Source organism: Arthroderma uncinatum (assembly GCF_011692745.1).
Source record: "Arthroderma uncinatum strain CBS 119779 chromosome Unknown scaffold5, whole genome shotgun sequence".
Taxonomy (NCBI): domain Eukaryota; kingdom Fungi; phylum Ascomycota; class Eurotiomycetes; order Onygenales; family Arthrodermataceae; genus Arthroderma; species Arthroderma uncinatum.
Window position 1 is genome coordinate 1425772 of NW_022983867.1, and position 14631 is coordinate 1440402.

Sequence of the window (14631 nt, forward strand, 5' to 3'; positions counted from 1 at the left end):
TTGGACCGCGTGGTAGGCGGGTTTGTCAGGAAACAGAGCCCTGTTCATAACCGCGCACCAGATCGGGACTGTTTTGGCCAGGGCATCCGGCATGGCTGAAGAAGTAGACCTGTTAATGAAAAGTCGCAAAACATACACAACTCTAGTTTAAGACTGAAGCCATACTTTTACCCCTTCTCGTTGAATCGACAATTATGCATCTAAAGGTCATCAGCCTAGATCCTAAGACGAGCCACCTCCCTGTACTCACCCTCCATGCAGCTTCAAAACGTCCAAAACCTGCATATTCAGTCTTCTCAGACTAAAATCCCACTGACCCATGTGGCCATCTGTGCTTTTAAAATAGGAGCTGCCGACTTTTCTATCTGGCGGGATATACCAGCTCCCACACCTCTCGTTGGCAACAAGTGGCAGACCATAGTATTCTGATATCTGCTGAACAAAGAGCGAGTCCGCCTCGATGGATTTCAGCCTGTTTGTGATCGACAGGGCAGATCTTCGGAGGTCTGAAAGGAGGTGGGAGAGGCTCTGGGATGCAGACGGAAAATGGATATCTGATAGAGCGATCGGCTGGAAAGAGCCGGACTCCATGTTATATATACGCTACTAAACAACAACTCGGTAACAAGTTTCTCAATTCATGATGGCCGTGGTTATCTATGAAATCGAATGTCTGATCGCACCAAAAAGTAGAGATTTGGTCATGGATCACGTGATGGCTATAAAAAAACGACCTCTTGGACGTTCTTCACTGCAACTTTGAGACAACTTTGAGGATGAACGAAGAGTTACAACATAAGACAGCTGGGATAGAAGTTCAAGTCTTTCTCAGATGACTAGATGTACTTACATGACTTGACGAGCATCGTCATCTTGTATAAGATCATGTCTTGCTTTAGACAGGCTGTCGACCCCAACCATTGATCCATCTTTACAGTCAACCGTTACTCCATCGTATGGACGAATCGCTAGGAGAGACCGAATAGTTGGACGGTAGCTATCACTGCAGAAACAGGAACAGATACGAGGATGCTCCTACGAAGATGCTCCGTACGCCCAGGGAACACTGCAGCGAGGTTGTACGTGTGTAACGAACCCCTGAAGTCCGTCTCCAAGTCTTCTCAGTTTACCATGGTTAAGCTTGGAGGTTACCGATATCAGGCAGGCCAGAATACGGAGTCCTTCTCCCGGCCATATACTTGTGTCAACGCCTGGCCGTGTATAAGACACTGCTGTGACCGGTGATGCTCGCCGTAGATGCAGTCTGCTGCTCTATATAAAACACAGCCGCCGTGTCCGCTGTATCGACGGCCACCAAGCCCAGTACAAGGGCAAAGTACAAGGGCAAAGTACAAGGGCAAAGGACTTACCAGGGGCATCATGACTGAGTTTCGGGAGCGCCAGGAAGCCTCTTTAGCCTTTTGGTGCCCGAGGTCTTGTTCCGATGCGTATCATTGTGAAGCATTGACTTGAAGATGGTGGTATATCATCTATCTTGACTGTGAGATAGGTAAGTAAAGACAGGACAAGTGACAAGTATACAAGTTACAAGATAGCAAGTATACAGTATACAAGTATAAGAGTATACAAGTAGACTTGTGACATCCTTGGACCCTCTGACCCTGCCTTTTTCTCTTATCCCACTTCCACTTGCCCCACTGCAGATAGGACATCAGGACAGGAACGTGCTCTTCTCTTCACTACTTCTACTTCTTCTCTTCTCTTCACCTCTCTCTCTTCTCTTCTCTTCACCTCTCTCCTCTCTCTCTACAACTTCTCACTCTTCATCTCTCTACAACATTCACGATATCTATCCACTAGATACACGCCACCATGCCAAAGGTAGTATATACCACTGTTCTACGACCCAGCTAACAGCAGTAGATCACCCACATCCTCTTCGACTGTGACAACACCCTCGTCCTGTCCGAGGAGCTCGCCTTCGAGGCCTGCGCAGACATCGCCAACGAGATCCTCGAGAAAAATGGCATCGAGCAGCGCTACACCGGCGAGCAGCTCATCGGCGACTTCGTTGGCCAGAACTTCCGCGGCATGATGGTCTCCATCCAGGCCAAGTTCAACATCACCCTCACCCCGGAAGAGCTCGAGGCCTACGTCAAGGAGGAGGAGAACCGCGTTATCGCCAAACTCGAAGCCAAAGCCCAGCCCTGCGTCGGCGTCACCGAAGTCCTCGTCAGGCTGTTCGCCGAGGGCAAGTACGGCATGGCTGTTGTCTCGTCCTCCGCTCTCCGACGCGTCAAGGCTTCGATCAAGAAAGTCGACCAGGACAAGTTCTTCCCTGAAGACCACATCTTCTCCGCTGCCACCTCGCTCGACAAGCCTACCACCAAGCCCGACCCGGCCATCTACCTCCACTCGCTCAAGGTTATCGGAAAGGAGGCGTCCGAGTGCGTTGCCATCGAGGATAGCAAGAGCGGTGCCTTGAGTGCTGTTCGCGCCGGCATCCCTGTCATCGCGTATGTTGGTAGCTACCCCACCACCGAGAAGCAAGATGAGATGGCCAAGACGCTGCTCGATCTCGGAGCAAAGGTCGTCATGAAGAACTGGTCCGAGTGGGACGACTGCATTGCTCAGATCGAGAAGATGGATAGCTCCCTCTAGTCCTGTTATCCCATCTCTCTACTAGATGGCTGATAGAGGCTGATAGCTGATGAGCAATGACCCCTCATGTCCCACTTTGTACCGGATGTTTTCTTTTTCCTGTTTCCAATATTACCCGAAGACGGGGCGTTACAAGCCACGCGCATAATGTATGCCAGGCGACCGAGATAGACCCCAGATAAAATCCAGACAGTTTCTACTCAATCTCTTCCTCGACCTCTTCTTCTTCTCACAGGTAACCTCGCTTTCCAGCGTCGCAACTGAACTTCCCAGTCAAATCACGTGATATAACGTTGCACTTTTCCCTACCCTCAGTAAGAACTTAACAAATTCCATGGATTCAGTCCTCGTCATAGGCCCGACATAATCATTCCTGGTTCCGATATCTCTGCCACCAACGCACTCGGACATTTCTGCAATCATGTCCGAACAGTCCTCAAGCTCAAAAAAACAAGTTCTCTTATCTACCGAACCGTTGGTATGCCACCGCAAATTCCAAGTGACTGAGCCATGGCGATAGGACGCCAGTTCCATGGCCATATTATCTGCTCTTTTCGTGTCTTTTCATGGGCATTGGCCGAGTTTCCACCTTAATGGACGTCATATCGGCAGGATTGCTAACGTGTCTACATCCAGGACCCGTCAGAAGCACGCTGGATCAAGCTGCTAAAGCTGACATATAGAGATCCGAATGGCGTGACGAGGGTATGGGAATCGGCGACCAGACAGGTTGGTGATACGAATTCCGCTTCTTCAACTTCATCGTCTTTTCCTTAGAAGCCGTTATCAAGTCTAGCAGCTCCCGCCTTTCTCCGATGCAAGATATAGTCTATGACGACTTTCCTGGCGCAAGGTTGCTTCAATGTTGCATGATTCGTGTCACCTTTCCCCTCGTTTCCCTCCCGTCCGGGAAAATGTCAATGACACGACACGACCCATGTCAATACCAATACCAATACGTAATCGATTCTAATAATCCAACCTCTAGACTCGGCTGGATGGTGCCATAGATGGTGTAGGCGTTGTAGCTATCCTCTCCAAGCCTTCGGGACCGGAACTTCTGCTGCAAAAACAGTATCGGCCACCCATCGACATGGTCACCATCGAGATTCCGGCTGGCTTACTTGACGCTGGAGAAACGGCGGAGGACTGTGCGGTCCGAGAACTGAAGGAAGAAACTGGCTATGTTGGGGTTGTTGAACAGAAAGGTCCTATCTTATATAACGGTATGTCTATTTTTCTCCTTGTTGCTGCAGCCGGTTCTTCCTCGTTGTACCTCCGTCTTTTCTTTTCTTTTTCAAAAAGGGTACGAAATGGAAACAAGGAAGGAAGCGTGTCAGGATGAGATATGCATACTATATCACCCGACGCGGCTGAAAAGACAAGGATCCGAACCTGGCGTTAAAACGGAGAGGGATCGATTTGCGGGTGCAAATCCAGCCATCTGACCCGTCATGAGAAATGAGACAACACACGGAGAAAACCACGCAGCGAGAGCAGGAGGCCCAAAAGGGGCTACTCGTTCGATCTCCCTGTTTTCGTGTTTTGGCAAAATGTTACGTGGAAATAGAAACGGTTACTAAAAGTCACTAGATCCAGGATTCTGCAACACCAATTTAAATATGGTCCATGTACGTGTCGATATGTCGTTGCCCGAAAATCAGAACCCTAAACCAGCGCTCGAGGACGACGAGTTTATTGAATGTTTCAGCATACCGCTTGCGAAGCTGTTTGAAAAGACAAAGCGGCTAGAAGAAGAAGGATATGCTATTGACGCCCGTGTGGGGACCCTGGCAGAGGGAATAGAGATTGCACGGAGATATGGCCTAAGTGGATGAAGAAGTAGATGCATGTGAGATATGCTATCTAAGAAACGATGATGGGAAACCAATAAAGCTCCCTTGAGATATTACTTTAGGCGTGCTATTACCATGGGATATGCTTCCCATGAGTAGGAATATCCTAGTAGGGTAATTCACTATTGGATAGGAACTCAGCGGCTCTGGCTATCCATTTCTTGCTGTTCCACTTTGTGTTACAGAATATTGGGTATCTTTGCCGATGCAGATTTGCTGGCAGGTGCACAGCACTGCAGAAGATCTCTCTGTGGCCAATCCTAGGAATGGAAACGTCCAGATTAAAATCACCTGTCAAAGCCCGCAACATCCATTCCGCTAGTAAAATCTTATTAAATGGCTGTATCGTTGCTTAGGTAGTTGCAGGGCCGCTCCTAGCCAGTCAGTGACACTTGACCGTTGGTAAGTCTCACAGGTATTTATTCCTCCGTAGTCCCGTGTATAACGCCCATGCAGACAGTGCCTTTGCATCTCGACACGCTTCCAACCACAATTGATCCAAAGGCACCAGCTTAAGCGTGATCATCTCGCCTTCTTTCCTTAGTCCGGTCAACTTGCCTTGCATCTGCTGTATATCTGCTCTAGGCATTCGTTTCTCGCACAGAAAAAGAGGGATAAACTCATCACACCCGCCAGGAGAAGGGTAAACGGCATTCTGTAAGGATTCCTTCTCCTCGCTTTCCTCCTTGTTTCTATTTTTGTGAGGACCAAGTATAGCCAGTGAGCTCATATCGATCAGTTCTTCCTGCTTAATCGAAAGGCTGGTTTCTTCTTGTATTTCGTTGGCTGCTGCGCCAGCGAAAGAACCTTGCTCATCAATCATGCCGGCTGGTAATTCAACAAAAGTTAGGGAGCCTGCTGGAATGCGTGGTTGGACAGTAAGAACGGCATATTTTCCATCGCCGGACGATGGGTTGGATGATTCTGGGAGGTCGTCCGGCTGGAGAATGAGCTTTGTAGATGGATGAAGAGTCAGTAAACTCCATCAGGTTTGCTCACGTGTGTGAAGGAAAGAAAAAAAAGTAAAAAAAGAGTAAGACGCTGTGCTGTCCCCTGGTAACAAGTAAAAGAGGCTTACCAACATCCCAACGCTGCCGCCTCTTAAGAAGACGCTACCCGGTAACTTGTCCCCATTGTCGGTAGAAACGTCTGCCTTGAATTTGACAAATCCTAGCCTGGCTCCGAAATGGTCGACAGCCTGGACAGCTATGTTTCGCAAGACGTACGGCTTTGCATGGAACTCGTGAGATGGGTCCCGTTGCCGAGCAAGGGAGTGGCGTAGCGTCGACAACCAGATTTTGAACGCTGGAAAAGAAAGCAGCTGGGACTCCGAGAGGTCTGACGTTAACTGGACAGGTACGGGTGGCTCAGAGCCCGAGCCTGGAAGGGTAAAAGTGGCCATATTTACGGCGTGGAGGATGGATGACGGCCGCCGCTGTCGCTGTGGGAGACGCCGGGCAGCCTGTGCAAGCCTGGGAAGCATCAAGGGTGATGTGATTTGATGGGAGGCGGGTCAACTCAAAGGAAAGGCACAGCGCACATATAGACCATTCTTAAAATAGTATCCATTAGCGAACGAGAATATAAGGTGCCTGGTTCATGGTTTGAGATCTAGAATTGACCTGGGGTCGGTCGGTGCCAGATGGAGAAGAGGCTGCACCTCGGGATTCCTCACGTTTGGTGTTGCCATCCATAAAGCAAACAGGCCTGCGGCAGGCGTTATTTATTTGGCTGATGTCGTATGTTCGCCCACCGTTAGCGATTGGCTGCCGCAAGCCTAGTAGATCTTTCCTGGGTCTCAGAATGTTGCATGATATCAGACAGTGGCAAGCCAGGCTCAGGCGGAAGATACGGATGACGGACAGGCTGCTGGCCCGTCCGGTAAGGTAGAGGTACGGCTCTTCCAGCTAGAACTTGGTCTTGTCCGCCATCCGTTTTGTGATCTGTTCCCCTATGTTCTCGACGGCCTTCGATGTTTTCTTGCGGGCGGCGTTTGGATGCGCCAGCCGCCTCCTAGCAAATCGGATCCTGACTGCTGCACGACCGATGCAACAGTCTCGTCAACCTGCGTCAACATGCGTCAGCCAGGATTCGGGTCATTCAAAGACGAGGACGAGAGGGAGTTCCAAGAGATCCAACGCAGCAACTGACATAATGATATTATTAATTCAAGGATAGACGGTCGTATTCTGTTGGCGGGAGGACTAGGGCCCGTCGCCATCTGCGTCCCCCGCCCTTTGCCTGCGTTAACCCGTCGAGGCTCTTGTCCTTCGCTTGCTCTCGTCTTCTCGACGTCCTTGGAACCGTCCTTGACTTCGCTTTGGCGCAGGTTTCGACGTCAGATGGCGCTGTTCGGGGCTCTCGTCATGTGGGAACCTTGTCTAGACGTCCATAACTCCGACTCTTCCTCTTCTTCTTTCTCTTCTTCTTCTTCTTCCTCTTCTTCTTCTTCTTCTTCTTCCTCTTCTTCCTCTTCCTCCTCTTGTTGTTGTTGTTGTTGTTGTTGTTCTCGTCCTTGCTAGTGATGTCGTCGGCCTGTTGTGCTATACTCAAGGAAGCAAAGGAAGCATCAGTTGAGATATCCTGAGATAGGCGTGAAATCCAATATCCGCCGTCTGTCCGTATTTGTACTTCTCTCATAGACTACTATTCCTTGGGCGAAACGGGAATAATCTAGCCATTCCATCTCTCCGTCTCCTGTCTTCCACCTCTCCTAGTCATATTAAGTGATGGTGCCAGCGTCCGTTGCTGAACAGTATAAAACACAAAGACCGGTTGGTGGCCATATTTTCTACCGGAATATATCGAATCAGGCCTGCGTCTTTCGTGTCGAGGCGGAATCCAGGGGGAGAGACTGATTGACCGACCAGCTGCTAAGCGTATGAATTTGAATAGATCCCACCATCTCGAGTCTGATACGCAGAAAGGTCCCCTGGACAGAGTTAGCAAATGTGCGCATCTAGGATCCTCGTTACCCGTCATGCCATGTCTAAACAGACAGCCTGGCCATCCTACCTGCTGCGTTCATAAGATCTCGCCGGGATCCCACCTACGATTCACGCCTCCTTGCCGTCGAGTCTCGCGCATATCTCAGACGACGGGCTCTGAAAACAGATGTCAGTGGTGCAAGGCCCTGGAATCAAGTGGTGATATAAGAGATTTGCTGGGCTCTACCGGTCAGTTCTTCCAGCTACTCTGCTGTGCTCCTTCCCGCCCTATATATGTGATGCCAGATATCCAGACCTTCACATCACTTTGTTCGCTTTCTCTTGGTGCAAAGGAGCCCTAAAAGGAGGCATATCCCTGATATCATTTGGTGTTCTGCTTGGATTCACTCCCTCTCTGCGTCTGAGGACCTCAACTCCCGGAGTTGATATATGTCCTATAAATCCTGACCCTTATCAACACTTCAGCTTCTACTCAACCTCTACTCTGCATTTCAACTTTACATGCACAAAGACAGCCTATCTGCACCACAAGTTGTGCACTTTTGGCTTCAGGACTGTTCTGTTTGCATATTGTTTATATCTAGGCCTGCCCTGGCTGTGTTTTGTTTACTGCCTCCCCTTCTACTAGGGAATAGTAGCAATGTCAAATAATCGCAATGATGATCAGTCACTGAACTGGCCTATACCTATAGTTACTCCCCTGGACCCAGCAGCCTTACGGGAAGCTCATCGCCTCCATCGAATCTATCATCTCACCGGAGAACGGCCAGTCCCCTCCTTGACCAGTATGGCATCAAGCCTGAGCCCGCAGCTGATGGACCTCCCTCCTCCAGCGAGCATCCAGACGACCAGACAACAGCCACGAGAACCTTTTACATTGAATTTCCAAGAGAGCTTGCCTCCGGATCAAATGGCTGCTACCCCAGGTATCTGGGGCCGCAGTTTGAACGGACAAGGCTCTCATCAAACAAGTATGGATATACATATATATCTTCAAGCAAAATAGGTGCTAACATTCATGCTAGGAGGCTATACTCTGCCTTTCTCTCGAAACCAGGATAATGTTAACGAATTTAATACTTCGAACCAACAGCAAGCAGGTAACCAAAACGATACCATCACCCTATCTCAGCCATACTTTAGCTCATATCCCATACCTCCTTTTACTCCGTCGGTGCTTCATACCCGTCCTAATCAGAATCCTTATGGTGCAGTCCAACCTGGTAATCAGGAATCAGCAAGATCTGAGTTTCCATCATTGTTTATGCAACAGGAGCTAGATCGTGAGGTTGAAGCTGAACGCTCAGAAGCCAACACCACAGCCCGAGTTCCCTCAACCCATTTGCAAGGCCGGGAATTTCCACGGTATATCATGCCAAATTCGTCACCATGGGCCCAAATCGGCCATACCGGGAATAATCCGAACAATCTATCTTCAGCGGCAGCAATCCAGGAGAGCGATAATCTGTTTTTACAGCCCGGCGCCCCCCAGGGAAACAATCCATCTGCACCATCAGCTGGAACGCCTCCAGCAACATCCCAGCGTCGCCGTAGCGCTCAAGCAATGGGCCCAGAACACTCAGACCATCACCATCATGATACTCGAGTAGGTAGCGATGGAATTACCCGCCGCCGGGTCCGCATGAGACCGCTTCGTGTTTCCCCAGCATCCTCCAGTCGACCTGAGCCAACCCCGAGCGCTACCATCTCCTCTACGCCTCCCCCCCTTGCCAATTCCTCATATAGTGGACACTTCTTCACCACACCTCCTCTACCAGGCGACTCATACATGGATGCCATGGGTCGCACCCTAGATGTAGCAACAGCAGAACAAAGTCGGCTCCTTCTGATACGCGAGCAACGACAAGCACAAAGACGATTCGCTGAACATCTAGCACAGGGGAAGGAACTCCAGGTCGGACTCGATGTTGAAAAGGATGGAAGACCGGAACCGATGGATTCAGAAAAGCTGACAATCAACATGGAATGCAAGGTGTGCATGAGTCAGCTTGTTGATACGGTGTTAATTCCATGCGGACATGCCGTTCTCTGTCGATGGTGTGCGGACCAGCATATGCAAAACATCAAGCCGGGTATTTCGCGGCGAAGCAACCCAACCTGCCCAATGTGCCGAAAACCAGTTCGACAGAAGGTATATCATGTTATTCCCCCTCTCCATAAATAAGCAGCTGTTAACATTATCTTCTAGCTTCGAATATTCATCTCATAGAAAATCATTTCAAATCACCTAGCCCAGCCTCACAGTTGTCCTTAATACCAACCCATCCCATTCAGGTCAGCCTGGATTTGACCTATTCCTCTTGGAGCAGACGGCTAGCACATACAATACTTGCGATTCCCAGAAAACCAGCGAATGATTCCCTTTGGGCGGCTTTCTTCCTTTTCTTCCCTTTCTGTCATTGCATGTCTCCTTACGCTTTCGGGTTGTTATCCCCGTTCCCTGGAGTTCTAGTACTGAGGTTAGTTACGAATAGAAATAAGGATATAATGCACTGAAAACCATACTATAAGCCGGCCTCGTTTAACTTTGATATCTAACCAGGCCTCCATGCCCATGCTCTTCCTCGGCTTTGTCAAGTCACGTTCTATTCGACCCTCAATCATTTCTTGTCATCACCATTTCGTTCATGAGTTAGCCTTGTTTGATGCTCTAGATGTATTGCCGCATAGGCGAGGGGTTTGCTCGCGTTGGGACTGGTCTTTTTGCCTCCTGTGGGATTTCTTAAATGTTCGTGTAGATTATAGTGAAATCAAACTACAGTTCAAGTATTGCAACTTGAAAAAGGCATTGGTATAGGGGAACGAGATACGGTTTATCCTATCTTCACCATATATACTCAATATGGTGATTTGGAGGTGTTATCATAGGTGACTATCATAAAAATTCACAGTAAAGCATTGGTATTGTTGCCATATTTCTACCTCATACATAACAACTCATATACACGGCTAAACGCCCATCAACCAAACATAATATATCATATATCATTATACGGATGAACCGAAACTCCCGCCACGATCGCACTGGTACATTTCATCAACGAAGAAAAGGAGAAACAGGAGCTAGAGACATCAGAGCTAATAATCGCTATGCTAAGAAAAGTGGAAGGGGCGTATTTATAGGCGAAGGGATTCAGGAAGCGTAGCCTAACAATGGCTGGTGGTATATAGGTGATGGGTAAGCTCATTTACCTATATTACCGCCCGGGCCCCCTTCTGCGCCTTCGTATAGTTCGCGGAACTTATCGAGCTCCTGCTGCAGCTGTGATAGGTCGGCTAGGATACCATTTGCGTTAGAGGGAGCTGAGGTGCCGGCTTCAGCTATATTGCTGCCTCTACTACTCTTGCGTAGTGGTGGTGGGGGCGGTGGCAGGGGGTGATCGTCCGCCTCTGTTGATATTGATGGCGGCCGTCGAGTGAGATTTATATCTGTGGAATGGGCGGTATTGCTAGGACCGATGGTGCGGCGTGGAGGAGGCGGTAACGGTTTAGAGGAGGTTGAGGATGCGGATGTTGACGCCGGAGTGTAGTTATGGTTATAGATATTGTTGGTAGAGTGGGAGTGACGCTGTGAATGATCATCCGTCTCATCCTTATTGTGCTGCATGGATAACATCGGAGTATCAAGTGACGAGGTGTCTGGTGTAGAAGATGTGACGGATCCGTGGTCCACGCTCGTTCCTGTTCCAGCCCTTCTTGATGGCGGCGGCGGTGGTGTCTTTGGGTTACTAGCACTATTCAAAGACGCGGACCTATTCAACGGTTTCGTAGCACTGAGTGGAAGGGATAATTTCGTCGAGTCAATGCGAGATATACTCGCATTACCCCGTTTCATCTGGCTGTGTCGGCGTGTTAGAGGGGGTGTAGGTGGTCTCTTATGCTGCATACTCGAAGGAGAAGGCTCAGATTGCACTGCTGTACGCCGGGAAATGGGAGAAGCAGGTGGAACTCCATGTATGGAAGACGCAGGAGATTTGGTATAACTTGTTGTATGCGTTGATGTTTGAGGGGAGACAGGAGCTCCAGCAGGCCGCATGGTAGAGTCTGTAGGCTCAGCGCTGCGGGCAATGACCTTCCCACGTCGAGTCTTTGGAGGAGGTGGAGGGAGCTTTGGCGGTCGTTTATCTGACCTTTGCTGGCTGGAAATGCTACTTGCTGCACTCCGAGGCTGATCTCCGTGGTTTTCCTGCATCGTCACGGCTGTCCCTATATTTAACGGGTGCTGGTTTGACGGCGAGCGTATATCTAAATCTCTGCTGGCATTGGTATCCTCTGTCCCCGTATCTCCCGTAAGTAATAACCGCTTAAACGTGTCAACATCCATCGTCGCTCTCTTCCTTTTGGCTGCCTCCATCTGGTCATGTTCTCGGCCCTGTCGAAGGCCTTCTTGATACGACACCCTCCGTAGAGCAGGCAAGTCTGCAGCTGGACCGAGTCCCAGACCCAGCCCTTCCTGACTCCGCGTGGTCAGACGTCCAGTGCCGTCCACATCGCTTGTACTATCATCCTCCTCGTCGTCATCGTCGGAGCTACCGGAGCTACCGATGGCAGCATTGAACGGGTCCTCTACCGCGTTCAAACCCAGCGTCGAGACACGATGTGTCGATGTATGTTGAACTGTCGAGTTCGTTGCCATATACTCAAACGCAGTAGCATCAGGGATCCCCTCTCTACCGTCATTGTCTTCGTCTGAATAAGGAATCTGCTTTGCGGGCGGAGAAGCGATGCGGACCGTCTTCGAATTGGCAGTGGGACGGGACGGATATTCGTCCACCATCATCGCTATTAAGGCGTTAGCTATTATATACGGCAAGCTACATCTCCCGGATACACATATATATACATGTAGCCACGCATAGCTTCAGTGGGACGTATATAGATAGGGATGCGTAGGTAGACATACCCCTCTCGAACAGCTGCCGGCCGCCATCCTCCCTCTGGTCCTCCCTCTGCGTCACTGCAGCTGTATCTATGCCCCGTAGCCATTCCTCAGCTGTCGCTGGCCGTCTATCCTCGCTGTCCCAGGCCTGAGGCTCCGGACGGTGACGACGGCTGCCTGGTTCTAGTGTGGGGAACGACGAGTCTCCGGCAGCAACGGTCCCAACGGTAGAGGCAGCTTTCTTATGGCGGAAAGGATTTAGTCCAGACATCGTACATGAGAGCGCTGGCTGGTGTACGCATGGGCGCGTTGAGATGTCGACGTATGTATGGGGAGAAGACGAATGCGCGGGGAGGAAGAAACTATTTAACATCCGCCCTGACGTAGCAAGGAGCTATCACCCACCACCACCTCAACTTCAAACAATAGGATAGTAGTAGAGACGATACAGACAATAGGATAGTAAGTATATACAAATTAATGAGTGTGATTGTGGTAATTGATCAAGTATTGCATTTCCTAACCTAAATTGCATGCAGTATCAATATCAGTAGCTAAATAAACCGAACCCTGGTAAAAACTCCTCGTCCATAGCCGTCATCCATCCGTCCAAGCCGCCGGTACATAATAAGTTGGTATAAGGAATCCCTCCCTCCTTGAATGCTCCTCTTAAGGTTGAGCCTAGTCATACAATTTCCTCCCTCTGCAGGCGTCCTAACAGCTCCCCGTATACACCCTCCAGTCGCTATCGCCGTAAAACGTCTTCATCAACGCACACCCGCTCTCTGTCGGCTGGCTGAAGGCTACCTGTGTGCGAGCCATCTCCATCCCGTAGAAATAGTTGCTCACCACGCAGTCGAGGAGGTCGAGTGCTATTCCCTTCCGGCGAGAGGATCGCGAGGTCCAGATGCGTGATATCCCAACAAGAGCCGGGTACGTTTCCTTCGTAAGCGTTAGGGAGCTGCTGATGCTCGTCGGCGAGGAGGTGATGCGCTTGGAGGGACTCGTCGTGATGCCGTGGGCTTCCCAGATGCGCTCTGCCAAAGCGAGGCCCACGCATTTACTGTCCTTCATATGTAGGAAGAACTTGAAGCGATCTGCCTCTTCCCCACCATCCTTGCCCTCGACTTTGCCCCATAGAATGCTGTCCTCGATATCTGCTGCACCCAGGTCGGTGTTGGCCACCTCCAGCACACGACGGGCCTGGTTCTTCGAGCCAGCCGAACTCTTTCTGTCCACGATAACGACGTATCCCTCGTCGAAGCGCGAGGCCTCGTATACCCATCGGGAAGCGTTTGCGCGGACAAAGGACTTGCCGAAATCAACGCCTGATGCATGCTGGGAGTGCTGGTCGTGATATTTGCGGTGTAGGGCGCTGTCTTCGGCCGACGAGGGAGTGTACTGCATGCTGCAGGACGGACATGTCTTGCGGGATGTGCTGGGCCCTACACCTAGGTCGAGCTGTGTCTGTTTGAGGACGGGGCGGGGGGTAGCCGTCGACGTTGCCGGCGTAGAGGTAGATGTAGACGATTGCGAAGGGTGAGATATCTGTCTCTTCTTGGCCGGCGGGTCCATGGATCTCATGCTGGCACTCCCGCCGTTAACTTCTAGCTCCGTCAACGGCGTATCGTGCGCAGACCTCTTGCGTTTCAGAAATCCGAACGTAGGCTTCCTGCTACTCGTGGGCGGTGGAGTCAATGCCAATTTCAGCTTTACCCTCTCGGACTCGTGTTCACGCGGCGGCGGCGAGCTGGGAGGTGTCGACAGGTCGTCGTCCAGCTCTGGAATATCTTCCGAATACACGGTGGCTGCGGTGGACGTGTGACGCGACGGGCTGGATAGAATGGCGGCCGAAGACTCACGTATCGCGCAGACCAGGTTGTTCTCACTCCCAACGTCTCCCAGTACCTCTATACGAGGCGGCTGTATGTGATTATCATGGCTATTGTCGTTGTTATCGCTCGGAGTGCTCGTTATGCGGCGTTTCTTCAGGGCCGGGTCAGGACGCGATTCAGGATAGAGCACGCGCCGTAGCGGCCGCGCATAGGTTTTCATGAGCAAACCCCTACGTAAAACATGTTAATCGCGTGTATAGGCAGGGTAGAAGGTGGAAAAGGCGTACCTCTTGAACGAGTTGGTCACGGTGTATGGCGTGTCCCGCGCGGAAACCATGGGGCCTGCTAGCAGCGAGTAGCGACGGTGAGCATGTACCGTGGCTCGCTATAAGGTACGCAGATATAGAGGAGAAAAGAGCGTAGAAGCTGAGCGAGTTGCGAGTATCCAGCAAGCGTGGTCGTGGTGGTCG

The 14631-nt window shown here is 50.6% G+C and overlaps 5 protein-coding genes across 5 annotated transcripts; 2 read left to right on the forward strand and 3 right to left on the reverse strand.

The window, feature by feature from the left end:
* Window positions 1–1833: 1833 nt before the first annotated feature.
* GIQ15_06825 (HAD superfamily hydrolase) lies at window positions 1834–2622 on the forward strand (the record flags this gene model as incomplete). The annotated part of the gene is made up of 2 exons (XM_033554242.1): window positions 1834–1842; window positions 1885–2622. The coding sequence occupies 2 exons, from the start codon at window positions 1834–1836 to the stop codon at window positions 2620–2622; spliced, it is 747 nt and encodes a 248-aa protein (XP_033403757.1).
* A 2265-nt stretch (window positions 2623–4887) lies between these two features.
* Window positions 4888–5961, reverse strand: GIQ15_06826 (nudix hydrolase 14; the record flags this gene model as incomplete). The annotated part of the gene is made up of 2 exons (XM_033554243.1): window positions 4888–5418; window positions 5557–5961. 2 exons carry the CDS (start codon window positions 5959–5961, stop codon window positions 4888–4890), a joined length of 936 nt encoding a protein of 311 aa, XP_033403758.1.
* A 2375-nt stretch (window positions 5962–8336) lies between these two features.
* GIQ15_06827 (C3HC4 finger protein) lies at window positions 8337–9656 on the forward strand (the record flags this gene model as incomplete). The annotated part of the gene is made up of 3 exons (XM_033554244.1): window positions 8337–8397; window positions 8452–9578; window positions 9636–9656. The coding sequence occupies 3 exons, from the start codon at window positions 8337–8339 to the stop codon at window positions 9654–9656; spliced, it is 1209 nt and encodes a 402-aa protein (XP_033403759.1).
* A 975-nt stretch (window positions 9657–10631) lies between these two features.
* Window positions 10632–12597, reverse strand: GIQ15_06828 (uncharacterized protein; the record flags this gene model as incomplete). The annotated part of the gene is made up of 2 exons (XM_033554245.1): window positions 10632–12229; window positions 12351–12597. The coding sequence occupies 2 exons, from the start codon at window positions 12595–12597 to the stop codon at window positions 10632–10634; spliced, it is 1845 nt and encodes a 614-aa protein (XP_033403760.1).
* A 443-nt stretch (window positions 12598–13040) lies between these two features.
* On the reverse strand, window positions 13041–14498 carry GIQ15_06829 (uncharacterized protein; the record flags this gene model as incomplete). The annotated part of the gene is made up of 2 exons (XM_033554246.1): window positions 13041–14391; window positions 14449–14498. 2 exons carry the CDS (start codon window positions 14496–14498, stop codon window positions 13041–13043), a joined length of 1401 nt encoding a protein of 466 aa, XP_033403761.1.
* Between the last annotated feature and the right edge of the window lie 133 nt (window positions 14499–14631).